Source organism: Catharus ustulatus, chromosome 8 (assembly GCF_009819885.2).
Source record: "Catharus ustulatus isolate bCatUst1 chromosome 8, bCatUst1.pri.v2, whole genome shotgun sequence".
Classification (NCBI taxonomy): domain Eukaryota; kingdom Metazoa; phylum Chordata; class Aves; order Passeriformes; family Turdidae; genus Catharus; species Catharus ustulatus.
Genome location: NC_046228.1, coordinates 13,864,289 through 13,892,127, shown reverse-complemented (window position 1 = coordinate 13,892,127; position 27,839 = coordinate 13,864,289). Strand labels below are relative to the sequence as shown.

The following is a 27,839-nucleotide window of genomic DNA, read 5'->3' as shown; positions in this document are numbered from 1 at the left end:
GCTCTCCCCAGGAATGCCTGTGGATGTCAACTCTGCTGCCTTCCGCCTCTGGCAGCTCCTCAATGGCACCAGCTTCCATGGATGCATCCGCAACCTCTACATCAACAATGAGCTGCAGGACTTCACCAAGACGCGGATGACGCCGGGGGTGGTACCAGGCTGCGAGCCCTGCCGCAAGCTCTACTGCCTGCACGGCATCTGCCAGCCCTCGGGCGCCCAGGGCCCCATCTGCCACTGTGAGCCTGGCTGGGACGGGCCCCACTGCGACCAGCCCCGCGGCGGTCCCTGCCAGGGGCACAAGTGAGTCCCTTACCCCACTGTCTGCCCTACCGCCCCTCCCACTGGCTGCCCACCCTGCCCTATGGCTGGTTCCTGGTGCTGTCGTGCCAGCCCTGTGCCATCATAGTGCATCACTGCCCTGCCATGGCACATAGCACTGAGTTGTGCCATGCCATGATGGCTGTGCTGTACCAGGTGGTTCTGTACCCATCACAGTGCAACACTGTGCTGGTGCTGAGCTATGCCATGCTCAGTGCTGGTGGGCTGTGTGTGCTGGTGCCATGCCAGCAGCTCCTGACAGCACTGTGTGCCCACAGGTGTGTGCATGGGCTGTGCCTGCCCCTCGACGCCCTCTCCTACAGCTGCCAGTGCCATGAGGGCTACCAGGGAGCTCTCTGCAACCAGCCTGCTGAGCCACCCGACCCCTGCCGCCACCAGCCCTGTGTCCACGGCCACTGCCACCTCACCCCAGGTGGCCAGCCCACCTGTGAGTGCCATGATGGCTACACCGGAGCCCTCTGTGACCAAGGTAGGTTTCTGAGCCCTCTGAGGAGGCAGGTGTCCAGGGAAGGCAGCGCCATGCCATGACACCAGGCTGACCATTGTTGTCCCACTGTCCCACAGAGCCAGAGTGCCGCGGGGAGCCAGTGCGGGACTACCACCAGGTGCAGCGGGGCTATGCCATCTGCCAGACGACGCGGCCGGTGGCCTGGGTGGAGTGCCGGGGGACCTGCGGTGGCCCTGAGGCCAGCTGCTGCACTGGGCTGCGGCTCCGGCGCAGGAAATACGCCTTCGAGTGCAGCAATGGTGCGACCTTCGTGGAGGAGGTGGAAAAACCCAGCAAGTGTGGCTGCAGCCAGTGCCTGTGAGCAGCCACCGGCCCTGCAGAGCCGGGGGGCTGGCGGGGAGACCCCCCAAGCCAAGGACCTCACTTAATGCTGGTGCTGCCTTCTGGGTGTTCCGAACTGCAGCTGCATCTGAGGAGCCCAGCAGAGGGTAGAGCTGGTGCATCTAGAAGGTTGGGAAGGAAACAGAAAAAAAAAAAGAAAAAAAAAAGGAAAAAAAAGGAAAAAAACCCCCACAAACAAAGCAAATGTGTAGATAGAGAATTTTTTTAAGAACTGCAGCTACACAATACGTGGATATGGAGTGGGCACCCTGCCCAGCTGCCCTGTCCTCTCCTTGTGGCACTCTGCCTCCCTGCCAGTGAAGCCCCACAACCATGGAGGGCAGTGCCTGCATCCCGGGTGAATCCTCTCCCTGGCAGCCCTGTCCCTTGTATCCGCCCAGCGATCTGAGGGTTTTTCCAATACTTGGCACAGGAGGAGGGAGGCCTGCCATGGCAGAGCCTTGTGATCTATGGCAAGCCATGGCTTACAGTGGGCTGCATGATCTAGCCAGTGTCCTGCAATCCTGGTGAGCCCAGCCCTGGTCTCTCTCCCTGCAGGGTGCTGGAGCCCAGATAATGTCCCCAGCTCCTTGGCCCCAGCGTGACCCTCTGGTGTCACCCCCAATTTGTGCGTGCTGGCTGGGCTCTGCAGCGCATGGGGCACACACAGGTCCAGCCCACTGTGGTCACATCAGGGCTACACTGCTGGAGCAGGACCAGGGCAGTGCCAGGCACACCGAATGAGGGACAGGCATCAGTGCACAGATGTGTCTGAGGGTTCCAGTGCCAACCTGCCCTCTGCCATGGGGCCAGCACTGTGCCATTCATGTGGAAAGAGTCCCAAATACCCCTGGCTCAGGCAGGCAGTTCTGCTCAGAGGTGGGAGCTGTGTGAGGGGAGCACAGGAATTCCTTTTTTCCAGGCTCTGTTCTAGGGGAGCAGGCCTGCAGCTGGGCAAAGGTGCCCTGTGTCCCACTGACCCAGCCAGCAGGAGCAAGAGGCTGCTGGGACAGCTGAGATGTGGGTTTGCCATGCCCATCACCAGGGCCTCAGTCTTGTGCGTGCCAAGTTGAAGAGGCTGAAGATGTCCAAACCTGCATTTCTGGAGCCAACACCACTGCCAGGGCAGCACCCACCAGCTCTTGGACTCAACTGCCCATACCCAGCATCTCTCCAAAGCCCACATGCCAGGGCATGTGCTGGGCTGGTGTGGGATCAGGGGCACATGAGGAGCTCCTGCCAGGGTACTGCATGCATCCAACATCCACAGCAGCATCACCTCTAGGACTGTGGGGGCCAAGGATAGTGGGGCCCCAACCTGGGACACTGCACATGGCTGGACAGTGAAACACCACATCACCCTGGTCGACAGACTGATCCCAGAGCTGCAGTCCTGGGTCTCCATCACACCACTCCAGCACTTCGGCTTCAGGTCTGCACTGCCAGCTGTGGCCGGACTCCAGGCACTTCCACTGGATACACCCAGCTCTGCAGGTGCTGTCACCATCCCTGCTCACCACTGGCATCCAGGGCATCCCCACCACCACGGGGATGTGTTTCTGCCACAAATGCCCTCTCCATGAGAGCTCCTCTGCCACACAGAGGAGCTGGGATGCGTCTCATTTTGCCTGTGGCCCACCCGGGGCTTGGTTGTGTTGTGTTTCTGTTCTTGCTGTACGCTAACCGCTAAAGTATCTCTTTATACAGAATACTTACAGATTCTAATATATATTTGTATTTCATTTTGTTATAGTATTTTTATATGTTTGGGGTCAACAAATGATGTTTTCTTTTTGTTTACAGATGCTACTGGGCAGGAAAATGACGGTGGCTTTGTTTGGCCCGTGGGGTTTGTGTGTGTCACTATTGAAGACGCTGGTTTGTACTAGGCTGGCGAGGGAGGCGCTGGGCATCCTTCCGCTGGCAGAGGCTGTATTGTTTTAGGAGATGTTTGGTATTGTCTATGTTGTCTTCCATGTGAACATGACATTTATTCATTCAGAGGCCTGGCCTCTTCTTTCCTGGTGGGGAGAAGGGAGAAGCTGGTGCTTGGGAGCTGCTGAGTGAGTAAGGAGGTGGCGCAGGATGGAAAGAGCTGGTCATGTCTTGGGGGATGATTTTTCCTGGAGCAGCCCTGGCCAGTGCTTCTGGCCAACGTGTTGCCCCCATGGTGCAGGGACAAGCAGCCAGGGTTATCCATGTAATGCCTTGCAAAAGCAGCCATCACTGCCAGGGCCTTGCATGTGGGAAGCTGAAGGGCCAGTACCTGCTGTGGGGCTGGAATGGCTCCAGGGGAAACCAGGCACTTGTAGCTCTTTGGGGAAGGGTAGAGGGGGGCCTGGGCAGCAGTCCCCAAGAGCACCAAGAGGTTGCACTCAAGTCTGCCACAGCTCAGGGAGCACTGAAGTGGGAGCACTGAAACCCCGCACAGGCATTTATATCCCCCTCCACAGGGAGAGGGTGACACTGGGAGGATGCCAGCCTGCTGCACCCTACCTCATGCACTCACTCACCTTCAGTCTTCCCCATTTATCACACCAAACAAACATTGATATCAAAGAAACGTTTAATAAGCTGCAATAAAATACGGACCTTTAGAAAGCTCATAGGGTGAATATTGACAGTGAGGAAGAAAAGAAAACAAGGTGGTGGGAATCCTTGAGGAGTTCAGATCTGAGTCAGGGACCTTTTACCTGGAACAAGAACACAACTTTTTCCATAGGCTAGGATGAAATAAAAGACAGGAGCACAGAGTTCACAAAATGTCAACATTTAGAGAAATCGATACATATTCAAAGTTCAAATGACCCAGCTCTTATAGCTATACATATTGATTTAAAGCAACTTAATATAATTTTATTTTCTTTTTTTTTTTAATATATACATTTTCAAAGGTTTGTCAGGTGAGGTATGTAAACATTATCTAATGGAAACTCCTCTCCACATTTCCAACCGAGAGTTCACAGCAGACAGTTCATTTTCCCAACTTGTGGCGCAGTACTTCCCACTCCCTACACCAACTGGGAATGCCATCCCAAGCCATGGCTCTCCCAGGTGCAGTCACTGGCTCCCACTTCCCACTGCTGGTCTGTACAGTTCACATTGCTTGGGCTCAAACATACAGTACCGGACAGGAGGAATTTCAGCTCAGTGTCTAAAATTCATATAGAAACAAACAGAGAAACATAACTCTCCCAGGGAAGCAGACACAGATGAAGGAAAAACATTTACCATCAGGGTGGAGATAATATTTGAATGTTTTACATCTTAAGAAAAAAAAAAAAAATGTGTTGTTTCCTTTTTTCCTTTTATTTTTTTGTTTTTCTTTTTTTACACACCTGTTCCAAGGGTGAAGGAAACGTGTGACTGGTGAGGGGTCCTGCAGGGCTGAGACCCAGCAGCACCCCTCACCCCATCTTCCAAAGTCAGAGACCCATCATCGTAAAAGCAGATCCTGCTGACACTGCTCCACACAGACAGCTGGACTGGAAGGTCAGAGCCAGCCACACTTCCAGGCAAAAAGGGATTAACAAAGAAAAATAAAATCTAAACCCACTTAAGCAAAAATTACCAAATTACCTCAAACCTCCTAGAAGGAGAATTAAAACTGCAGAATTATTAGCAAATGAGCAAATGACCTTCTGGAGCCAGCCCTAGGACTAGCAGCGACAGCGGTGTGCTCCCTTGGGTCACCCGTACCCACAAAGGCAGTAATTCGCTAGTGGGAGTTTGCTACCAGCAACCACCTACCCTACCCGGCTGGTTTTGGGGGGGTTCCTTGGGGATGACAGTGTACCCCACTTTCTGCATCCCTGGGGACACTTCCTTGAGTACCTCCAGGTCAAGAGACCCCTCCATGCTATGCTGGACTGAGCCCCTGCCGGGAGCAGGGTTATTCCCACCTGGCCCTGAGTCCCGAGAGCCCCTGCCATCAAAGCAGACATTATTACTACAAATCTTATTGCTTGCAGTGCCCCCTGTCCTGGGGAACAGCCATCCTGGCCAGCCATGGGAGCTCACGGCCTCCCTGGGGACCGTGGCCATCGACCAGGTCTGACATCATCAAAACGAGATGAAGAGAGTTAATGCTTCAGCTTTGACGTGACATAAAACCAAACTGAGCACCACCACCAGCACCCACCCGCCCCACCCTGCCCCATCCCATCCCCGACACAATCGCCAGCCCTTTGGTTGCGGCACGCTGGGCAATACAGCCCCACCAACCGACACACCAGTCAGAACGAGAACCTGTGGAAAGCCCATGAAATAAATATTTTAAAAACCTATTTACAATATTAGATCTGTGAGCATGAAGTGAGAGAAAAATGCTTTTTCCTGCCCCCAAAAAGTTTAAAAAGTAGGTTAGCATCCTGCTGCCTAGCACAACACTATCTTACATGGCACCTACACATAATATATATTCACATTTCATTTTAAAATTAGGTACTCTTACAAACAGACTTAGAAAACATTGGCTAGCAATACAGCCCGTGGGACCGCCTGGCCTCCAGACCCATGTCACAAACGCTGGCCGGCTGCATCCCAGCTCCTTCGGCTGCCCCAAAGCTGCCAACGTGCCCTGAATCAAAACCGCCAGCTGCCCTCTGCTGCCCTTTGGGGAGAAGGTGGAAGTGCTCGTGAGAGAGAGGGCTTGTCTGCGGGGAGGGGAGCAGGGAGGATGGGGACTGTGATTTCTGCTAAGCCTAGGGGTGAGCTTAATACAAACAAGAACTCCTGAGAACATCTTAGAACAGATGGATTCATTTCACAACCACCAAGCTAAAGGATGGGCCAAATGGATGCTACAACACACGGGGGGAACACACGCGACATGGGGACATCATAACCTTGTGGTTTGCTCAAAAAACCTACTGCTACAAGAAAACCTCCAGTGGCATTCCCTGTCAAGGAGGAGCCTATCCCATCTTGCTCCTGCGCTGTCCCAGCATACAGCCCAAGGATGCAGACCCAAGTACACCTTGGCTGGGGCTCAGCCCTCTTCCTCCAGCATGACTGCTGATGGTGGAAAGGTGAGAGCCCAACCTGGATGGCCACTCACACCTCCATGCTGCCCCAGGCACTACCTGTACCCCTGGAAGGCTGGGAATCACAGCTTTCTCAGTCGCCTTCAACTGGGAATGCAGTTGTCAGGCTGAAAGTTTATGAGCTGGAGAGAAAAAGTGTCTTAAGCAAGTCTTAAAAACAGGGCACGAGTACATCTGATTGCATGTCTTATTTCCTGGGAGGTTACTAGAAGCTGACAGAGCTTTTGGAAACATCAGCATTTCCAGAGGTGCCACAAGAGCAGCTGGGACATGGACTGGGCTGCAGCTTTGCTTATCTGCACACCAGTAAAAAGTGGTGTGGGCAACCAGCCAGCCCACTCAGTCCAGCCCTGCATGGCACTCCCGGCACTGAAGGGACAGGGGTGCAGAGAGCAGCATGAACAATTTCATCCTGCTCACACAACTCATGGACCTTGATCAGCAATGCAGTAGAACGTTTGTTAGAAGCATCAGCTCCGACTGGTCGGCTCTTCAGAGAAGGTTTGCTGCAAATCTGTCTCCCTGACATGCTGGCAGATGAGTACAGAAACCCCACTGCACAGAGTGAGCACCGGCAAACAGGACCTTGCCAGGGATGAGTAAATGATGAATATAAATATGTGCACGCCTTGGGTACATATCACACACCTTGTCAGCAGGGAAACCCATTCCAGGGCTGGCCTTGCTAAACAAGATCCCAACAGCTACAGGTAGGAGGAGCTATCCCAGGCTCAAACTGCTCTTGCTACAGCACCAACGTAAGTTTTGACTCAGCTCGGCAAATGCAGCTCCTCCCAGTGGTTAATTAAGATGGACGGATCCTGAACATGTGAAGTGTGAAGACCCAGAGCTGCTGATGACAAGAGAGAGAAAAAGGTAACTATGCAAATGAGCGAGAGGGGCTGGCAGCAAAGGGACAGTGAGGACATCTGTGAGGGTGCAGAGCTAAGAGGATGCTGCTCCTAGTTCATGGACCAGGGTGCATGATGGAGATCAGTTGCAATAGGATGAGAACGTAGCCAGCAAGAAAAACCAAAGTAACAGAAAGAGATCAGCTTTGTGGGTTGTAGTACTTGAAATCCAGAGCTGAAGAAGTAGAGCAGGGAGCTGTGGGGTAGCCCAGGGGAAGAGGAGCGCAATGAGGCTGTGGATCTGAGGATGGCACTGTGGTAGTGCCAGTGGGCAATCTGCCTGTAGCACATGGAAACACATTCCATGTCCATGTGGAATAAGGTACTAAACCATGTTGCTTATTTTCTTCCATTCGTTAAGCTCATCTGCAGCTCCCTGAGCATTCCTTGCATGATGTAAGAGCCACATTTATTGGTAACAGACTGCTCTAAAGCAGGGGCTGTGCCTCAGCAGCACACGTCACCACTGCCTGTCAGCGACACTGCCGGGAAGCTCAGTGCTCTGATCCCACCACTGCCTAAGCCAAGCAGTGCACACCAAACTGGGACAGATGCCCAGAAGCTGCTCCACTCCAGCACCAATGACACTTGCCGTCCCCCAGCCTTGCCATGCTCAAGCCAATTGGTGCTGGTGAAGCCCCAGCATGCAGGAAGGCATCCAGGATGCTGGAGCAGCAGAACCCCATCTAGAAAGACGTTTTCCACTTGCTTTATAAAGGGTTTTGTCCTAATGGGATTCCTGCTCCCAGAAACACAGGAGACAGGGAGCAGGACAGCCTGCATTTATCATTTACCAGCAGCAAAAAAAAAAAAATTAGAGAGGAAATAGAGAGGGGAAGCCTCAAGGAGCACACGATACGTGGTGACTGGTGCAGACAGCAGGAGTGATGGTGAAGGATGGGGAGAGGGAATTTGCTGCATGGAACTGGCATGAGGAGCAAAGGTAAGAGGTGTGCTCACATGCACACCTGGCCCAGAGGAAGGAGAAGAAATCTGGGCCCATGTGGCTGGGCCCCAGTCAGAGGCTAGAGAAGGACTGTAAGTGGGGATGGAGAAACAAGAGGGAAAGACACCCTGCAAAAGAGATACAGATCAGTCACTTAACTGTCATCAGTGCCCTCTTGCCTTACACCTCTCTTGAAACGCTTTTAAATCTTTTTTGATGGAATGTTTGACATATTTAATGCATGCAGTAAAAATTAAAGTAATAGATAGCTTCATATTAATCTGTACAGGGACTGACAGGCTAGATTTAATCACTTCCTAGCTGTTCAGAGAGTTAACTTATTCTAGCACAATTAAAAGGAAAGGCAAAGGATTTTTTTTTTAAATCAGCCATTTCACAGTAAGAGAAAAATGTGCCCCAGCATTGTGTGTGTCAATGCTTGGGAAAGGGAGTACCTGCAAGAGAACCAGAGGTGCTCTGTGAAGGGCATGCAAATCAAACGCCTGGTTTCATCCTCTGTACTAAAGGGGTACAATGAAAGGTTTTAACACAATTATCTGCCTTTCACCTCCAGCCCCCAGGCTTTGAGATCTGGGGTTCAATGCTAACCATGAAAAGTAATTCCCTTTGTAGCCAATCCCTTTCCAGCCTCTGCTCCCAGGGCCAGCATCTCTTGAATTCATGGGCTGCACCAAGCCTTGCTCTCATCAGGGACAAGCAGCTGAGCAAGGATCAGCAAGGCAGCTGTCAAAAGTCTGGCTGCCTCAGGGCCCACACAGTGCCCTGGCAGGCACTGCTGCTTAATGTGTGGAAAGAGGCTGGCCTTGGGATTCCTGCAAATGGACTCTGCAGCAATGTGAAAGTGAAGCCGTGGGGATGCAGTGGCTGAGCTGGAGTCTTTCCCTAGCACAGACCACAGCCCTCCCCAGCTGCTGGTCACCTCTGCCCAGCAGAACCAGCACAACCAAGCACTTCTAACAGGTTTTTCTAAGACAGGCACTATGACCCTGTTCTGTGACACAAGCAAGGACAAACCTCACACACCTTGCTGTGTGAAATGCAAATGCAAATGTGAAATGCAAATAATGGTAAAAAATTAATGCAAGCCAGTCCCTTATCCCAACCTTATTTCAACTGCAAATCCTGACTTAGGAGAGCAGTAGGCAAGACGTGCACAAAAACACAAGGTGAGGGCCAGAGTTCCCTTCCCGCAGAGGAACTCAAACCCCTAAAAAGAGAGAGATTCAACCTTCAGTGAAGCGCTGCAGAAAAGCTTTGCCATCAGAGACCACAGAAATCACCACAAGGACAGGGAAATAGAAGGAAGTCCATCCAAAAGCAGAGCATGGCAAGACTGGTTCATCCCTGAAGCCAGCAAGAAAAAAGACAGCTACAGCCCAGCACGCCCAGCTGGCAGCAGTGGATGTGGCAGCCTGGTACCTGGTGCCCCCATGGCATCTCCTCAGCCTGAGTGGGGGCTCCTCACCACTGTGCAGTGAGGAGCAGGCACCCATCAGCAGTACACACACCAGTAGCTACTTCACATTCTCACACAGGTAACAGTCTGGGACACCAGCAGCTGCTACCAGCAAACTGACAAAGGACAGACTCGCCTTTCTCTCCCTTAGTGATGTGAAATGGTTTTGGTTTTGCTTTGAATGCCACTAAGAAGACAGACAGAAGGAGGACTCTGAAAGAAAGGGAAATGTTTATGTGCACCCAAAGGCTGACAAAAGCTACTTCATGTGCACAAAGGTGGTTTTCTTTCTGCTACAGTACAAGTGCTTGTGCCTCAAGTATAAAACGCAAGCCTCCAAATCACACAGACAAGCTTCTTATTTTTATTTTTAAAGTGATAAATAAGGCACTGTACTTTTAACAAAAACTGCCTGGTTCCAAGTTTAAAAGAACCCAAGGAACGTTCAAAATGCAGAAACTTCCTTCTGAACAGCAGAGCCAGACAGACCAATCTCATCTCTGTCCAAGACACATCTGCTGATGCCTAAAATCATGGGCGTTATCCTTTAACTGCGGATTTTTAAAGGCTTGCTACAGCTTATAAAAGCAGCTTTAGTTAATGCATGGTAAAGGGTTACTACTACACATCAGTTTTGTACATGGCTACCGGTTCTTTGCTATTTTGGGTCCAGTCGTGAGCGTTTGCTGTGAGAACAGTCCACTTTTGCCCTCAGCTTCCTCTTGCCCTGAGACACACTGTTCTCCTGCATCTTCTTCATGGACCTTGTCAGAGTCTTCCCACTGCTGTGCTTCTTGTTGGCCATCTTCTGTGACCGTGTGGAGGATTCCCCCAGGGGCTTCTGCTTTGGGGACTTGGACAGCTCCTCATGACTGGGAGGCAGCACGGCCCGTCGGCTCGTGTTCTCCTTGCCCTTCCGCATGGGGAGCCGCATCTTCTCCAGCTGCTTTTTCGGGACTTTCTTTTCTTTCAAAGACATTTTTCTGGCCAGCTTATTGCTCCTCTCCACGGCAGTCTGCTTTCGGGTGGCAGATTTCGCGCTGACCTCTGAATGCTTTATTTTACCAGCCTTCTTGGCAGGCAGCTTGTCCTTGGTGGAGGAGCTGGATCGCTCCTGGGTGCTCCCACTCTCCTTCAGCATCTTCTTCTTCTTGCTGAGCTGGAGGTCGACTTTGGGCAAGGGGTCCTCTTGGGACCTGCTCTTCCCCTTCCGCCCCTTCCCCGTTCCATCCACTGAGGGAGATTTAGCAGGAAAGGCAGCTGCTTTGATCTGCAAGGCCAGCTTTGGAGACATCAGGGGGTTGATGCACACACTCTTCCGGCTCTGCTTGCTCTCCAGGGACGGATGGTCCCCTGGGCCATCGCTCCGCTTCTCTGCCTTCACCACGCGCTGTTGGGCTCGCAGCTTGCCCCGAAGATTGGAGTACTTGCGCAGAATCCTGGTGCTGGCCTGTGCGGGCAAGCTCAGGGCAGGCTGGATGGTTTTGTCTTCACTCAGCTCCTTGGTGCTGGCATTAGTGGGAGACGTCTTGTTGGGAGTGGTGGCTTCTTCAGCTTCTGCTTTATCAGCATTCTCACGAATTTTGGCCCAAAGCTTTTGGTTCTTCAGGTTATTCCGAGCCGGAGTAGTGGCGGCGAACTTCTTGAGATGTTTTTTCAAACGTTCAGCTTGTAGTGAGCTGGGGTACAGACTAGAGGAAGAATATTTCTGCATGGGGACTTTCATGGGGGGAATCTCCCCTGGGAGACGGGTGTTGAGTTTTTTCACAATCACTAGAGACCTGGTTTCAGTTGTCTCCAGAAACCACTGGCATATGTCAGACAGCTTAAAGGCCTTCATAAACAGCATCTGCACAGGAGAAAGCTTCTGCACTTCCAGCGAGCCTCTGCTTTTCCGTGTTCTTTTCTTGCTTTTCCAAATCTCTTTCAGTTTGTCGGCTTTGTTCTTTACCTTGGGGGCTGGCTGGACCTCCTTCTCCAGCTGAATCCAGCCCTTCTGGATTTTCATGTATTGAGTGTTGAACTCAGCAATGAGCTCCTGGTTCTCCTCTTCAGCACACCACTCCATGAACTTTGGTTTGCTGTCAGCCATATCTGTGTCCTCCAGTGCTGGGCAGTCATCATTCCCTGAACTGTGTTCATCCCTCAGTTTGGGGATTGCTTGCATAGACTCCTTCCCTGCTGTGTTCTTTTTTGCACTGTCTACAGGTGCAGGTGCATGTCGTAAGTTGTAAAACTGCAGAGCAACCTTTTTATGCTTTGCAGTTTTTGCTGGAAGATGCTTGCTTCCACCTCTGCTACTGGGACACAGAGGCAAATTGGTCACCAGCTCATAGTTCACTGGCTTGCCCAGATCCCTGGCACTGTCAGAGCTCTCCTTGTCCTTTGTACTGACATTGACTGGTTTCACATCCACTTGCTCAGCATCATTTGCAGGAACACAGTTCTCTGGAGGAAGGAGAATGTTTTTCTTCTCAGAATCAGCCTGGATGCTGATTTCCAGCATCTCACTCGGTTGACTTTGGCTGCTGTTAGCAGAGGAGTCATCTTTAGAGGAATTTTCTCCCTCTGCAGCAGTCTCTTTTGCTAAGATGCTTTTATAGGTTTGTCTGGTAGTGACACCATTCTCACCTGGCTGCTGCTCAGCAATGGTCTCTGGAGCCTGGCCAACACCTGGCCCTTCGCTGGTTTTGAGCAGCACATTGGGGAAGCAGTCATTTGGGAAGTGCATGGATGTTGCCTCATCCAGCTGCACTTCTCTCTTGAACCGCTTAGCACCAGGGCTCTTGGAGACTTTGATCTGAAGGCAAGGAAGCTGCACAGAGCTGGAAGAACCAGAGTCCTCAGCACTGCCCTCGGCAGGTGACTGGGATTGTTGGCTTCGGAGACACCGGTCTGATGCCACTAGTGCTCTCCTGCCTTTCTTTCGCTTCTTGTCTAGACTGTCTTTGGAAGAGACAGAGTCTGAGCTGTTTGGGTCGGGTGGCATTTCCCCTTCAGTGGTCTCTTTATCACCCTCTGTGCTGTTATTCTGCATTGTCTCCACTTCCAAGACTTTGGGGAGGGGTGTGCTGACGACCACAGCATCCTCTTGCTCAGGAAGGCTGTCCCCCACTACAACCGATGATTCAGCTTCTGGTTTTGCATCAACGCTTTTGTTCATGTCCTCGCACTGCAAAGTGGCAGGGGGCTCCAGGGGGCTCTCCCCATCCGTGGTGGCAGGAGGCTCATCAGGAGTCTGCAAGCCTGGAGAGCGTGGGGAGGGCTCTGCCAGACACTGCCCACAGAGCTCGGCATCCCCTGAGTCTGGAAGTTGGGCAGGATCACTGGCACTATCACAGGGCAGAGGTGTTGTGTCTGTAGTGGCAGAGGGCTGTGAGAAGGACTTTGGCTCTGGGCTGGCAGGGGGGTCTGGAATAGTTTGTATGTCAGAGCCTGGACAACCGTCCTCCTCACCATGTGCTTTTGAGACTGAAAAGGCAGCAATATCAGCAGCCTGCTTGCCGCTACTGCCATCCTCAGAGGAGACCAGGCTACTGCCAGCCTCCCAGGTGACAGTGCCTCCTACTGTCATCTCCCCTCCTTCAGCAGGAGGGGAGCCAGGTGGCGGTGAGCTGGCCAAGCTGTCCTCTTTCTGGGGGCTGGGTGGAGCAGAGAGGGAGAAGAACGGCATGGCCACGGCATCTTCTCTTGATCGCAGTGCTCGGGTATCCCGGAGCTGCACGGAGCCCAGCTCAGCTCTCTCTTTTGTTTCTCGGCTGGTTGGTGCCACTTTAGCCAGGAGCCTCAAAGAAACCCTTTTCTCACCCTCCCGTCCTGCCCCTGCAGACCCCTCCACCGAGAGCAGCAGGGGTGGCTTCGCACTCACGAGGGTCTCTGTTCGCAGAGCCGGGCTGCTCGCCCTCTCCTCCGCACGGGAGCCCTTAACCAGCGTGCGGACAGTTGGGAGCTCGCAGCACTCGCCATTGAAGTAATACCCACGGGTGCTCTTCCTCGCCGTCCTGCGCGATGGCACCAGCCGCTGCGTCTCGAAATGGCACTCGGTGATGGGCTGGCTGATGTACACCACATCGCACTGGTTGTCATAGTCATTGATCCTCAGCCCCGATGCCTTCTTGCTCTTCCGAGAGGATCTGAGGGAGGCTGCCTTGGCGCGGGGGTGCCCACCGGGGGTCCGGTGGGCGGCTGGCACAGTGCCAGTGGGCAGCCAGCCCTCTTTGGACTTGTCGAGCATGCCCTTTTCGGCTGGGTGCAGCTGGCAGCCTGCCTTGCCCTTGGCCATGGCATGCAGGTGGTTTTCTTGCTTTGGTCTCACATCTTGTTCTTTTGCGTCTAAGTCCTGGTGCAAAGATGCTTTTGAGCTGCATTGCAAAGTGTTCTCTTTGTCGGCTCTGCGAGGGGGGGTCACTGCAAAGCCAGGATCCCAGGACTCCTCTGGGAGAGCCCTGAAAGAGCCCTTTTGGGACCCCAGACAGCTGTCTAAGCTGTCCTCGCTGCCATTCACATTTGCCACTTTGACTGAGATATAACCTTCCATGAGAGTCTTACCTGCTAGCTGCTCTTTATTATCCTCACACTTCCTGATACCGGCTTCTTGTTCATGTCCAGCAGCTTGCTGCCCTTCCAGGCTCTTTGTGGCATGATGGAAATTCAAAGAGGAAGAGTTCAACGTGCTGAGGTATCCTTGGGTGGGGCTATCCTTTGGACTAGCAGAGCGAAGCCTGGTGATGGGGAGCTCACAGAAGTCCCTTCTCAAAGCAGGACTGGAGTTCTCTGCTCCGTCCAGAGACTTCAGTTCCACTGGCTGCTTCGGGGCTTGTCCTGTAACATGCAGGGGGCCATCAGCCGCTGACTCTCCTGGGTCCAATGTAGAAGGGAGCTTTGATTCAGTACAAGTAGCACCCTTATCCTGATTTTCAGTGCTTCGCTGGCTACAACCAGAGCCACAAGTAGAGGCCTCCATGGTCTCAGATTCAGATAACTGCTGGCCGTCAGAGTCTGGCTGTACTTCAGTGTATATGTCGTTTAGCACACGAATGAACTGCTTCTGGTGATGTGTACACAGTCTGACCATAAATTTTTCCAATGGAGACTTCGGCTGATTGTTAGAGTCTATTGCTATTGTCTCTGCTGCATCCTCACTAGAGAGACAAAGAGAGAAGCAGTCAGTAACATGTCCCAGGGAATATTAGTTTATGCTGCAAAACCAGAATAACCCTTCTCCTCCCAGACAGGCACATCACTTGCCTGACCTCCAGATGAGATCAAGCATCCTCTTCCTGGGGCTGACAGATGTCCCTTCAGTCCCACCATGCACACTTACATGTGCACACTGCTGGCAGGACACGGACTGCACTTTTGTTTGTCTGCCACTGCCAGAGCACTCATAACTACACTTCTGCCTAGGACATCTCAGTGTGTAGGTACCATGTCACATGTTTAAAGCAAACCTAAAAAAAAATCATACTTAGTATCTGCATGGCATCTGGTGTAAATGCCCAGCATTCTAGGATGGCTGCACACCTCTGCTCCCTCACTGCATTGCCAGGCTGGGTGGGAGCACAACAGCATCCCAGCTGGGCATCCAGATGCCTGGAATCTTCAGCTACTCAAAAAAAACCAATTCTGTTTACACCTCAGTGGCAGAAGATGGGTCTAGGGCCAAACTGAGCAGATCTGAGCCTCTTCTGTAGTCAGCACAGAAATTCTGGTGAGCTCCCAGCCTGCAGGACAAGCAGGAAGCAATGCACTCTGTGCGGTGTCGTGCCATTTGCACCGACCTTTGAATAGCTGCCATTAAATAAAGTGTTCCTGCAGCTGATGGGCTGCCAGCATACAGTGGTTGTGCAGAAAGGTGGGCTTCTACAGCACAGGGTCACTGCCACTAGCTAGCGCTCAAACCCAGGCCATTATCAGTTACCTGCTTGGCAGAGGCAATTAATCAGGACTTAAAGGAGAGGTTAAGGGATAATTACCCAGTGTTTGCATGAACGCATCAGGAGTGCCACGCCAGGTGCTGTTATCGAGACCGTATCTGTTCCCAAGGGCAGCACAGGCGATTCCCACCCAGTCCTGACCACACCAAGAGGGCCCCACATCTCAGCACCCCTACTGCCTGACACAGGATCTTTACCAGTAACACAGGGCTGCTTTGCAGCAACACTTGCACTTTGCACCTGCTGGCCTTGTACTGGAGGAGTGAAAGTCCTTTCTCCCCCTACAGCCTTCCTATGCCTGCCCCCCCACCAGCATCAGACACCGACCTTGCTCACTCAGCTGGGTCAAGGGGGGCAACGCTTATCAAAGGGTTCAGGGCCAGGGTGGAGAAAAGCAGCTTCATCTGGAGTGAGTTTTCCCTCTCCATGCTACGAGGCACAGGGCTCAACAGGTGGATGAGGAGGAAGAGCTGGAGTTTGGAGGAGCCATCAGCAGAGCAATGGAGAAGGGAAAGCCAGTGGCCAGAGCCAGCTGTTCTCAGTGGCATCAGGCAAGCTGGAGCCAGCCCTGAGCAGCCCTCACCTGCTCCTTACTTATGCTTGCTGGCTAATTTCTTTGAACTGAAACACATCAGGAAGGCACCTCCAGTGCCCTGATTCCCTGGGCTGGTGGGCAGGGAGATAAACCTGGGGCCACTCCAGGCTCAGGGCTAACCAGGTCTCCTCTTTGCCCAGAAATGCCAGGCTGCAGCCAAGCCTGTCCTGAGCAGCTGCTACCCAGCCCTTTGCTTTCCAGTTTGCCCAGACATAACGTGTTTTACACGTTACAAGGCTTTGCCTCTCAAGCACAGCCTCTCAGTTTCCTTAAAGGCTTCTTAGGCAGGGTTTTCCTAAAACCACCTGGAAAGGCTGGGCAAGCTCAGCTTGCCGCATGTATCCCGGCACCTCCAGAACACACTCCCGGAGTTAGCAATAAACAACGTACCTGGAGACTGCTTTACTACACCCAGGTGAGAAAAACGCCCTCCAGCAACCGTCTGAACTGGTCCTACCTGGTGCTGCGATGGCTTTCAATTTGGAACGCCTGGGATTAGTTTAAATAAAAATACTCAGGTAAAACCTGGCCCCTCTCCAAAGCCCTGCATGGGAAGGGTTATGTCAGCCAGGATCTCTTACACGGCCCAGCTCCTCCCCTAGCTCTGCTGAATAACAAAAGGGGATAAAAAAACCTTTCAACCCCCTGGGCTTGGAGCAGGAGGCTTTTTGAAGAGGCAGAGCTCAGCGTAATCTTTTTTCCACCTTTGCAAAGAGGGCGGTGACTCCCCTTACCTATTCACAGCCCAGCTCTTAAGAGAAGCAGCCATCTTCCCCTGGGAAGACTGAATCTATAACGACAGCAGCAGAGGTGGGGCCCCTGCCCTGGTCCCCACTGCCATGCTCCCTAAGCAGCTGTGGGAAGGGATTATGGTGGCAAAACAGCCATCTCACTCCTTGGTGGGGCACCTTCGAGTGCCACAGTCCACGGCTGTGAAGGAAGAATGCATGGCACAGGCAAAGTGATTGCCCAGCGGGTGGCAAGAAAAGAAAGGCTGGGTGACGCCTGGTGAGGAGGGACCAAAGTGGTTGGGCACTGTCCTTTCCTGCCTTGCAGCCGTGATGCTGAGCACAGCCAGCTGCAGGTCATGCCTGCTTTGCACAGGCATGTGGGATGCAAAAGGCTCATGTCCTGCTTGTAGAGCAGAGGGGACCTTGGCTCCCTGAAGGTTCCAGTGGCATTTCTGCCTTGCCTTTCACCTAGTTTCTTCCTCTGAAGTGTGACTGAGGCCTTCGTGCTCATTGTCACCTTATTTGCCCTACTGTACTCCAAGGAGACAATCAGAGATATGCAGAGCTTGTCAAGCTATAAATTTAAAAAACAGAGATAAATATTTTTCCTGGTTGATAAGGGAAATAAATCCGTTCAGTTTTGATGCCCTTTCTACTTAGAAGACCCATCTCACACTCAGTGACACAGTTCACCTGGCACATTGCGTTCAGGGTCCTCTGGTGTTACGCCACTTCAGCTTGGGTTAGGCTGCAGGTCCTCACCTTGAGCTCATCTGCTGCTTCCCCAGTCCATCCCTGTTTGGGTACTGCAGGCAGCATTGCCTTTTTTTGGGTGTCTAAGGATAACCTTGGGGCAGAGCTTTCACCACAGCCGGCAGTCAGGCTCTGACTAGTCAGGCTAGCTCCCAACTCTGTCCTTCCTCTCCATGTGCCCACAAGGTGCTGAGCTGTAGCCTGTGCCTCTCCATCCCCAGATCTTCCAGAAACACAGAGTTCTGTGCTCCCTGGGGCCTGCTAATCTGTGTGCCTTGGTACCTATCCAGCACTTCCCACTATTCCTATCTGTTTTGGCTATCACTAATAAATAAAACAAGCCCATGGGCATTCTCTTGTGAGGCAGCCGATGGACACAGGATTGCCCACATGCTCCCTACTTAAGGCAGTTTTGGAGATGAGCTTGTTTCTGGTTCACATGTAAGAGTAGAGTTACATCCAGTGTCCCGCATTTTCAAGCAGAGTTGGTTATGGACAGTATCAACTGTTGCAGAGAAACCATTTTTTTAATGTGGCTTATCAGAATAGAAGACAGGTGACCTGACTGGAGAGCTGAAGTGTCTTTTCAGAGAAAGGAAGGGGTGCAAACAAGTTCCTTTTCCAGGCGCAAACAAGTTCCTCAGCCTGGCAAAAGCACAATGGGAGCTGAAGACTGACTGATAAACACAGAGGATGGGAATTGGGAACATGGATTTTAACAGGAGGAAAAATCATTCTCAGGAGGCAGCCAGTCCTGCCTCTGAAGAGGCAGGCAGGCAGAGTCCTGCTTTTTGGGAGACACAGGCCAGCTCCACAGAAGCTACTGGGCTGGAAAGACCAGTGAGGGAGCCCAGGGCTGCCCATCCCACCTACAGCCTTCTTCTTGGTGCCTGTACTCATCACTTCCCACAGGGCTTGGCCCAGGGTTCTCCTAGGTTTGGATGTGCATGAGGAATGAGCCATCTCTCTCAAGGGCTGGAAAAGCCACAAGCCAAAAGGAGATTCATGATCAGTGAGAGACTGCCTGGGGGTCCTTTATGTCTCTAGCCAAGCTGTAAGTACAGTCACAAACCTGGGGTCCCCAGAAGGATTCACTGCAATGGGAGAGACAGCCCACCTGTCAGTGAGCTTTCCTGCAGAGCCTGGACATGGCAGCTCTGGCCTTTCTGCCCACCAGGCTCAGATGCTGCCTTCACAAGGCTCTGTTTTGTGCCCCAACACCTCCCTCCCAGCCCCACTGCACACATCACCCTGGGCCAGCAGAAGACAACCCCAGTGCCCCAAGTGAATTTTGTCACCAGAGCCCCTCACTACCTCCCAGCCCTTGTCGATTTTGCAGGGCAACCCTGCTCTCTTCCCCTTCACTGCTGCCACAGAAGGTGTCAGAGGCATCAAGGGGCAGGAGCTGTCAGAGGCACAAGCGGAGCTGTTGCTACGCAACCCCGGCGGTGCAGCAATTAATGCTGGGGAAAACGTGCTGCGCTCTGAAGCTATTTGCATAGCTGCGTGCTGCAATACATTTGTTTGCATTGTGCCTCCACTGTTTAGTGGAGTTTAAAGTCAACCCTCCCCCAGCTCTTGCTGGAGGGGACCTGGGGCTTCCAACAAAGGCCACGCGGTTGGGGATGAAGGGGCTGGGGGAAGGCAGAGGTTTGTCAGTCCATAACACCTATAGACTGCACAGATAGAGGATTTACAGTATGCAGAGGAAGGGCCAAGTTATCTGTGTTTCTCCCTACACAGTCCGAGGAGCTTTCTCCAGCTCCTGCAGTGCCCCCAGCCCACTGATGGGGTTGTCATATCTCCTCCTTCCTGTTGTATCAGGGTGACACTGTGCTTGCTCTGCTTGCGAATGCTAAAAAGAAGAGTTTTAGGGGCAGCCCAGCCTGCCTCTGGTTCTACAGTGTATTTGGCCAGGGAGCAAGAGAGGAAGAAAGAAAGAAAGGGAGAAATCAATCAGCTGGTTCATACCGACCTACCTGGGAACCTGGTTTCCGAAAACCTGTCAATTGCCAACTGCAATCTTCTGGTTTGCCCACCCCAAGTTTCTCACTATTGAACATGAAGCCTGTACACTTTTTGGGTTTCTTTTTTTAGCCCTTGAACATCAGTTTGATTATAAGTTTACAGGTATGTTTTGTACCTCAGAGGCACAAGAAGCAGCAGCAGAACAAAAGTTCAAGGCTAAGTGTTTCTGTTCCTTTCAGACCACTCTAAGCACCAGGATTATAGTTCTGTAAAAGAAACAAAACATAGCTATAAACTTATAAAATCCAATTCAGTATTTTTACAGGGATGACCTTTCCCCTCCCTCTCCCACTGCCACACAGCTGGCTGTGCCAGTTGGCAGAGAGGTGCCTTGCACCACCCAAAAACAGAGGTACCACTTGGGTACCCCACAAAGCTGAAGGGTATCTTGGAAACCTGACTAAAAGCAGAGATTTGAGAAATGTGGATGACTAAGAAGAAAGACTAACTGGCGAGCAATGCCCTCCAGCAGCTGAACTCAAATCACTGACTGTGCCCACTGTGAGCCCAAGGTCTGACTGAAGCAATGTCTCACTGCCCTTGGGTGGTACCTCCAGCCCTGCTGGTTTCAACCATTTAATTTATTTTTCAGGGTGAGTGGAAATGCCTTTTTGAGGGGTTGCAAAGGAAGAACAACCTTTTAAAGGGGACCTGCTCACTGCTGGCAGTCAGGTGAACTGACCCCAGCCTCAGGGTGCAGTGAATCCTGCATGCTAAGCATGCATGGCTCCCAAGGACAGGCTTGCTTTGCCTGGGCTGGAGGGCTGCACGCAGAGATCTTACCCAGCAGAAGGGGGAAATAGGTTCTCTACCAGTCCCAGTTCAGCTTGCTGGAATGGCCATACAAAAGCAAACATGCTGGGAAAGGTGGGGGACCATCTGACTGTGCTCAAACCCATCTCCACTCCTAGCTGCAGCACAGACCTCGTGCCTGGAGAGGTGCAGGACGCGCTTCCTTCTGCTGGCAGAATGGATGCGGCAATTGCCTTGAAGGGGATGGGAAAATTAGCCATGGGCACACATAGTATAAGCCACTGAAGAAAGATTTTTGTGGAGCTCATCTTTCAAAGTCCCAATTAAAGGCTGACACTGGATGCACCAGTTTAAATGCCTGTATTTCATTCCTCAGAAATACGCCTGGCACCTCACACTCCCCACACAGATGAATGAGTCCCTTCACACCTCTGTGGGTGCTACAGTAATTCTCTCTCACTGCACTGAAAAAAAAATAGAAAAGCATGCAAAGAGCTGCGGCTCCACATAACAGCTAGGAAGGAGAAAAAGCACTCTCCTTCTCTAAATTAAAAGCTGAAGTTGTTCAAAGCACAGCCAAAATAACTATGGAAATATTGCTGCCAGGTTCTCAAGGCCCCTGAATTTACTCCGTCCTTGGTGACGCACATGGGGATGGACTGAGCTTGTATTTCAACTGAAAAGCAGGAAGAAACAAGTTATACATGGGTTTTGTTTGGCTGGGGTTTTTTGTCAGCTGCATGTATTCATCAGTGTATCCAGGTTGTACAATCAGCCAACTGACTGGACAAATAAGAGACATCCATTATAGTTTCAGACTTTTAACCCTTCAGAGTAGTGTCTTTTGTTTGTTTATTTATTTTTAACTAGTTAAACATTAAAAAACACTTCTCCCCACCTGTAACCAAATAGAAATCAAACAAATCAAAATCGGTTTTACATTAAAAAAATCCCAATAGCAGCATCAAATAAATTTTGCTTTTTTATATTCCTGTCATAACTTCCTTGACTCCCACCTTCCCCAAAACCCAACTGTATTCTATAATAGTTTATCATCACTGTGATACTTCTAATACAATACTTAATGACTAATTAAAAATTTTACCACTGAGCTATTGCTTTAAAACCAAGGGAAATTTATCATGTTGGAAATACTATTCTACATACCAACTTTCAAATCCTTTCCAGAATTGTCCTCGCTAATTTTTCTAATTATCAAGATCATTGGGGATCTTCCCTTTAAGGAAAAAAAGTTACCATCACTGTTTCTTTCTGAGGCAGTACCCAGAATCTTTGCTGAGCTAGGTGCTCCAAAAGGATAGATAGCACCAGAAGACCAGAATAGATAGAAAAACAGAACAGCACCAGAAGACAGATAACAAAAGCATGCAGGGCAAAAAAAAAAAAAGTTCTTACAATGATTTTCACAGCTTTGCACGTTTTAAAAAAAGCAGCACCCAGTTAAGAGAAGGGAGAAGGAACCACAGGGTGTGTGGAGTAGGGAGGGATGCCCTGAGTATCTTTAACAGTCCCAGGAAGATATACTGGCTCTGGACCTGAGGTGACACTCGTGTATGGCCTCTCCCTTGCTCTGAGTCCACCACTGTCAGTTCCTGTCTGTGCTGCAGCACACTGGGGACAAAGCTCTTCCTCCCCAGCCTTCGGACATGCACACACAGGTCAGCTGGAGTCACTGCAGCTGCAGAGGTTCAACTAGCAAACTCCCACTGAAGGTGTACTCATCTGCAGTAAATGAGGGCTTGTGAAAAGGATAGGCTGTGTTGTGAGAAATTCCACCTTTCCCTCCTAAGCTGAACATACACTGAAGGGTGCAAGAAAACTCAAATGCTTTGGACACGCTCCCCTAAGACTTTCCTGGTCCCAGCTCCAACAGACGCGTTGCCATGCACAGCCACTGCCTACTTCTAGAAGTCTTCAAGGATTTCAAATACTGCAGTTATCCAGGCTGGGGGGTTTGTTTCCAACATGGATATGAAAAACCAAATGCAGGAGCTAGGTAGAGCACTCACTAGAGCTAACCGCACTCAGCACAGCCTGGTTGCCAAAGCTTGGGAGGGGCCAGTGAAGACATCTGGAGAGGAGAGGGTATCCTGGGTGTAATTAACAGATGTTGGGGGATATGACCTCGTTTCAGATAACCTGGAGATTCAGATAATTGGGCCTCAGATAATCAAGGCCACGCTGTAAATAGAAACAGTATCACAACTCCTAAGGGCGGCACTCCCCACGTGCCATCCCTCCTTGCATGGGAATGCCCGGTGAAATATGAATTAGCAGTTTGATACGTGTCCGTACTCTGTCTGCTGCTGGGCTGAGCAGCAAAGCCTGTTTCTGATGCACCACTTTGGCTGGCTGCTTGGGAAATAGGTTAAGGCAGAGATGTGGATTGCAGCCCTGGATGCCTGGGGACAAGGCTGTCTCAGAGCTGATGGGCTAGGTAAGCTCTATTTTGAAAGTGGGTTAATTTAGCTGCCATTCAACTACCATTAAATGATGTAGGTTAATTTTATAGTCAGATAACTATTAAGAAACCAAAACATAAGGCAGGAAATGTCTCTGTGCATACCAGTGAGGAGAGATTTCCTCTGCGCTAATGCACACCCCTCCCCTTCAGCTCAAACCTCTCATCCTTCCATTTTTGCACATCCCTCACATCATCTTTTTTTTTTAACCCTTGTCATTACACACTCTTGTCCTTCCTCGCTCTCTTAAGAGAGTCTATTCTTCCTCTCAAAAATTCACCTTGATATCCTGGCCCACAATTATTTTTCTCCTTTGTTTATATTGTAACACATCTCAATGCTAGAGGAAGACTAACAAATCCAAACCACATCTGACCCTGGCAAACGTCCACTAAAAAAGGTTCCATCTTCCCCCACATAGCCAATATTTGTGCAGCTATGTGGTAAATTGAGGCAGGGAACTACACCTTGCTTAGTATGTAACATTCCATCACTACTAGTATACCCAGGGGTATTTACCATATTTAAAGCCTCCTCAGTTGACATTTTACCCTTTATAAATGGATGCTGCAGTTGAAATGTACTTTATCTCTGAGCAACTTTCCTTTACGCAGAATAATGATAGGTATTGTTTGTTTCTTTATACTGGTGACAAAACCCATCAATTGCTGGTTTGTCACAAAAGGAAAAATAAAATGAAAAAAATTATCAACAACAGCTTATGCCTGCAAAGGAACAGATCCTTTGGAAAAAGCAGAGGTGACTCATCACTCCTCACACGCAGCAAGGAAGGAGCAAGCATCACAGCCCTGCAGATCCCCCTGAGATGTATTCACAGATTGCCTCCCTCTGACTTCTGTGCTTTCCTGGTCCTTCCAGCAGGAAAATGAGTCCCTAAGCTTCGCAGAGAAAGCCAAAGCAATGATGACCCATTAGCACATGCTGCCCATCAAGCAATCGCAGATCTCCTCTACCACAGACAATTTTTATCATATTAACAGTAAGTGCACTACACAAACCCTGAGAGCTCCCAGAAATGAACTCACGCTCAACCACACAGTTGCAACGAGACAACAATGCTGACGGGGTGTTGGCATTTGCACTGTGCTTTTTATGACCAGAGAAACACAGAACGGGACCATATCCAGAAATCACAGCTAAACCACCTCTGAAAAATCCTCCTCACAGTAACTCAGGTATTCAGATGGTGACACCAGGGTCCAAACAATGCACATTGTGCGAATTCTGACCCACAGAAGGCCGAGTGCCAAATCCCCTGTTGTCCTGCTGAGGCCTCAGGACTCTTATAAATCTTGCAATGAAAATCCTTTTTTTACTCATGAGCTATAAAAGAACAGATGAAAAAGCCAAAACCCAACCCCCATCAATCTGCTCTTTGCCAGCACTAAGCCACTACCTTTGTCACTTTGATTTTAAGCTTTATCATTTTTATTCTATTACAATATTACATTATATAATTATTATTCCAAATTTAAAACCATAATTGAGTGCAGATTATATTTCTTTTAAATCCCGAGTTATGTTATTTTTCCTTTTATCAATAGCAATCCAGTCTACACTCAAACAGAAGTAAAGGCACCAACATAAGGACAGGTATGGGCAAGATGGCTAAAATTAAAGAGCAGATACGTGGTCACCCTTACCATACACACTTGCGTCTGTTAGAGAAAAGCCAATACAGAACCTGAAACAGGAGCCAAAATCTGCTTGCTTTTGTGCATGAGCAGCAAAGCTCACTGAATTACAGCTAGATAGACCTCTAGGGAGCAGTAAGGTCAGGCAGCTGCCACTGTGGTCCGACCAGAACTTAGTTATTAACAACCACACTTCAGGTATCACGTAAGTTTGTTTAGCTTTCACACCTTGAGCTGATGTTTGATGGATAGAAACAAGAAAGAAACTTGCATTTTTGTACAAAGAGAATATATTTGCTATGATAGCTTCTTCTACAAAACCAGAATCATACTGGGGTTTTTTATAATCTCCTTTCAAAATTAAATAGTTTGTTTTAAACTGTTGATAACACCTCACATGCAGCTAATTGCTTTAAAGGCCTGAAAGGAATCTGAGGAAGATACCATGTGTAACCACAGTGCACCTGAAAGCATGAAAAACCTATACTACCACCTTCACCTGAAAGGACTGAAACCAGTAGATTCTCCAAGCAACCATCTCAGGCTTAGATTACACCAAGGGACCTAGCACAAATATTGGCTGTGTGTATGAAAAAACTTCACATGTGCAGGGAAGCTGTTCAGTTTCTCCTGGTGTCAGCTTCTCCCTGAAGACCCAGAGTAACTCGACAATTAGTTTCAGGGCATTCCTCTAAAGCTCAGGGAGAAGAAAGGTTTGGCTTTAAGAAAGGAAACCATAAAAGCCCTTTCAAAGTTAGGAAAGTAATTCTAAATAAATTAAGCAAGTCTTACACTTTAATAGCTGGGCAGGAGGGATCTGGGACATGTGACAATGGGATCTTGGTGCACATTAGCAAAAAAAAAAAAAAATTAAAACCTTAGCAGGTGTAACCTATTTAGCACTGTAATTTTTACAGGCAGTTTGCTGATAATCCTGTACAGACAAACCACTCCTCCCGTCAGCACATAGCTTGCTGATCTGCACCTGGAGCAGGAGCCCAGCAAAGGTAGGCAAGCAAGATGTGATGAAGCAAGCCCTGGAAACCAGAGCCAGGGAGACAAGGCAGGAGCCACACATCAACAGATCCACTGCAGGCGACAGCTGAAGCCTCTGCCCCGTTCCTCATGGTGTTAATGTGAGGGCTGGGTGTGTTATGGACCAAGACTTTGGTCAGCTCCACAGGGGGATGTAGCCGTATTTTAATACAGCCAACTTTTTTATGTTCAGGCAGCAGTGCTTGTATTTCTATGCTCTGAGGTAAACCTTAAGCGCTTCTAATATTAGTTGAGTTTTTAAACAATTCCTGGAAATCTGAGCTGTAGCCATCTCATACAAGAACCTGCCTTTTATAAAAGTATGTTGGGAACAGACTCCTGCAGAGCTGTGAGACACCTAAAGAGGAGGAGGCAGCAAGAGAAGAATTTCTGAAGTTTTATTTCAAATGTGATTTGTAATTTTGATACATTCAAAGTGACCTGTAAAAACAAGATGCAATTATTTTGTGTTCTCTCTTCATGATACCAAAAGGGAGCTTTTAAAGATTGTGTTGTCTGCGGTTTTCAAGTAGGTAGGTAAGAAGGAACTTAATTAATTCATAATTCACAGGTGTGAACTCATTCACATTTCTTCTGATTTTCCTACTAGACAGCTGAGAACACCTTGGATTTCAAGTTACAGAGTCTGCATCAAATGTACCAGATCAGAGGAAACAGCACTCTCACAAACTGGGATCCTTCCAGCATTGTAACATATATTAAAGTGTCTCAAGAATAATTACATTAAAAAGATCAACTTTCTCTTTAATCTCTTTTCCATCTTCATTGTATCAAAGTCCATAATCCTAGATCTGCCCTAACACTTCAAACTCAGTTTTTTTTAAATTGCTTTTCATCCGTAGCTCGGTTCCTCTGTACATGAATCACATTCCTAAACAGGTCCAAGAACCTGCTACTCACTTCCAGTTAAAACCTCCATTCAGCCAGTACCCTTGTTTGGGCATCTGCCAGAGCAGAGTTGGCAGATTAGGAAAACAGTGATTTGCTGAAGTATCTTCCTGAATCAGGATTTAAATCCTCCCCCTCCCCCAGACCCACTTTTGTTATGCCTCTAGGAAATTAGAGAGCTCAGCATGCTCAGGCAGGAAAGCCACTGGTGATCAGTCTTACTGCAGACACCAGAACAAGCTCTGAGCTGCTGCTGTTTGAGGAGACATGACACAAGGGTTTGGCTTTGGTTATATGGGACGTGAAACTGTGATGCTCAGGAATCCCCCTCCAGCTTCACCCACAAAACTTATTTCCAACTTTCAGATCCTTCATGCTGAGCTCAGGGAGTTGCCTCCTTACAGGTTTAGTTTAAATGCCAAAACTTGCAGGTGCACTTGAAGCTGAAGCTTCCTGCTCTTCCCCTCCCAACAGCTCTCACTTCCACAGAGGAGCAATGAGCAGAGCCTCTCATTTCACATCTGAGGGAATATCTTCATTCTAGCAAGTGACCCAGGTATATGTGGAGGTACAGTCCACTGCTACTCCACAAAGGATGTGTTACTTCAGAAGGTGACCAGATTTGTACCTGCAGGTACAGAAGAGGCAGCTGCCTCCTCCACTAACAGACTGAGGAGCTCACAACCCACCCCGAGTCCAAACAAGCTGAAGGAAATTAGCAGATGACTTTTAAAGCTGCCTTACAGGGCTAATTGTATTTCTTTTCTACTTTTGTAAGAGACAACAGCATGGAAGCTTCTTTCTGGGTCTGGGTGCAACATCTTGTGCAATCTTGTCAGGAGACGGGAAACAGCTTTTAAAAGAAGAAATCAAGACTGTGTTCCTTCGAGTTTGAACAACTTCATTTTAGCTGTGTGAGACCATCAGCAAGTCCTTCAAGAAAAACAGAAAAACTTGGTATTTGTGATAATCGCAGGACTAAAAGTGTCAATTAAAAATGTTCTGGGACAAGCCTGCACAGTGTAATTCATCCTAAAGAATGGCAGATGGGAATATGGTTCATCACTTTCAAAGGCTATTTTCATAGATTTGACAGATGTATTCAGACAAAGAAGAAAAAAATATGATAAATGATAGTTTACTGCATAAGGCTTTCAAGCTATTTACACATAAAAACTCACTATTCCTGAATAAGTGTAAGATGATGTCTCTAGTTAAACCAAATTTTTATTTAAGAGAGATTTGTCTGGTAAAGCTAAACCAATGACAACACCCAATTACCATTTTGCTTTTTGTTTTTAATACCAGTATTAGTATACAAGGAGTACAATTATTAGTTTGTAATGTAACAGCTATTCAAGGATCTTAAAAAACAAAAAAGGCACTGAAAAATCTAAACCATAAATTACCTACT

The 27,839-nt window shown here is 49.5% G+C and overlaps 2 protein-coding genes across 9 annotated transcripts in view; one reads left to right on the top strand and one right to left on the bottom strand.

Moving 5' to 3' along the window:
- Window positions 1-3,171, top strand: part of SLIT1 (slit guidance ligand 1) — a 60,934-nt gene extending 57,763 nt beyond the window's left edge. For 2 of the 4 annotated variants that reach the window (XM_033065898.1, XM_042779518.1), the window contains exons 35-37: window positions 12-300; window positions 597-808; window positions 904-3,171. In XM_033065898.1, the coding sequence (XP_032921789.1) occupies window positions 12-300; window positions 597-808; window positions 904-1,148 (746 nt within the window). In that variant the 3' untranslated portion in view covers window positions 1,149-3,171. The remainder of the gene's footprint in view (window positions 1-11; window positions 301-596; window positions 809-903) is intronic. The other 2 variants (XR_004418562.2, XR_004418561.2) reach the window with 2 other exon arrangements.
- Window positions 3,172-3,716: 545 nt separating this feature from the next.
- Window positions 3,717-27,839, bottom strand: part of LCOR (ligand dependent nuclear receptor corepressor) — a 90,161-nt gene continuing 66,038 nt past the window's right edge. For 4 of the 5 annotated variants that reach the window (XM_033065893.1, XM_033065895.1, XM_033065896.1 and 1 more), the window contains one exon: window positions 3,717-14,688. In XM_033065893.1, coding sequence (XP_032921784.1) covers window positions 10,206-14,688 — 4,483 coding nt within the window. In that variant the 3' untranslated portion in view covers window positions 3,717-10,205. Of the gene's footprint in view, window positions 14,689-19,705; window positions 19,797-27,839 lie in introns of all 5 variants that reach the window. The other variant, XR_004418560.1, reaches the window with a different exon arrangement.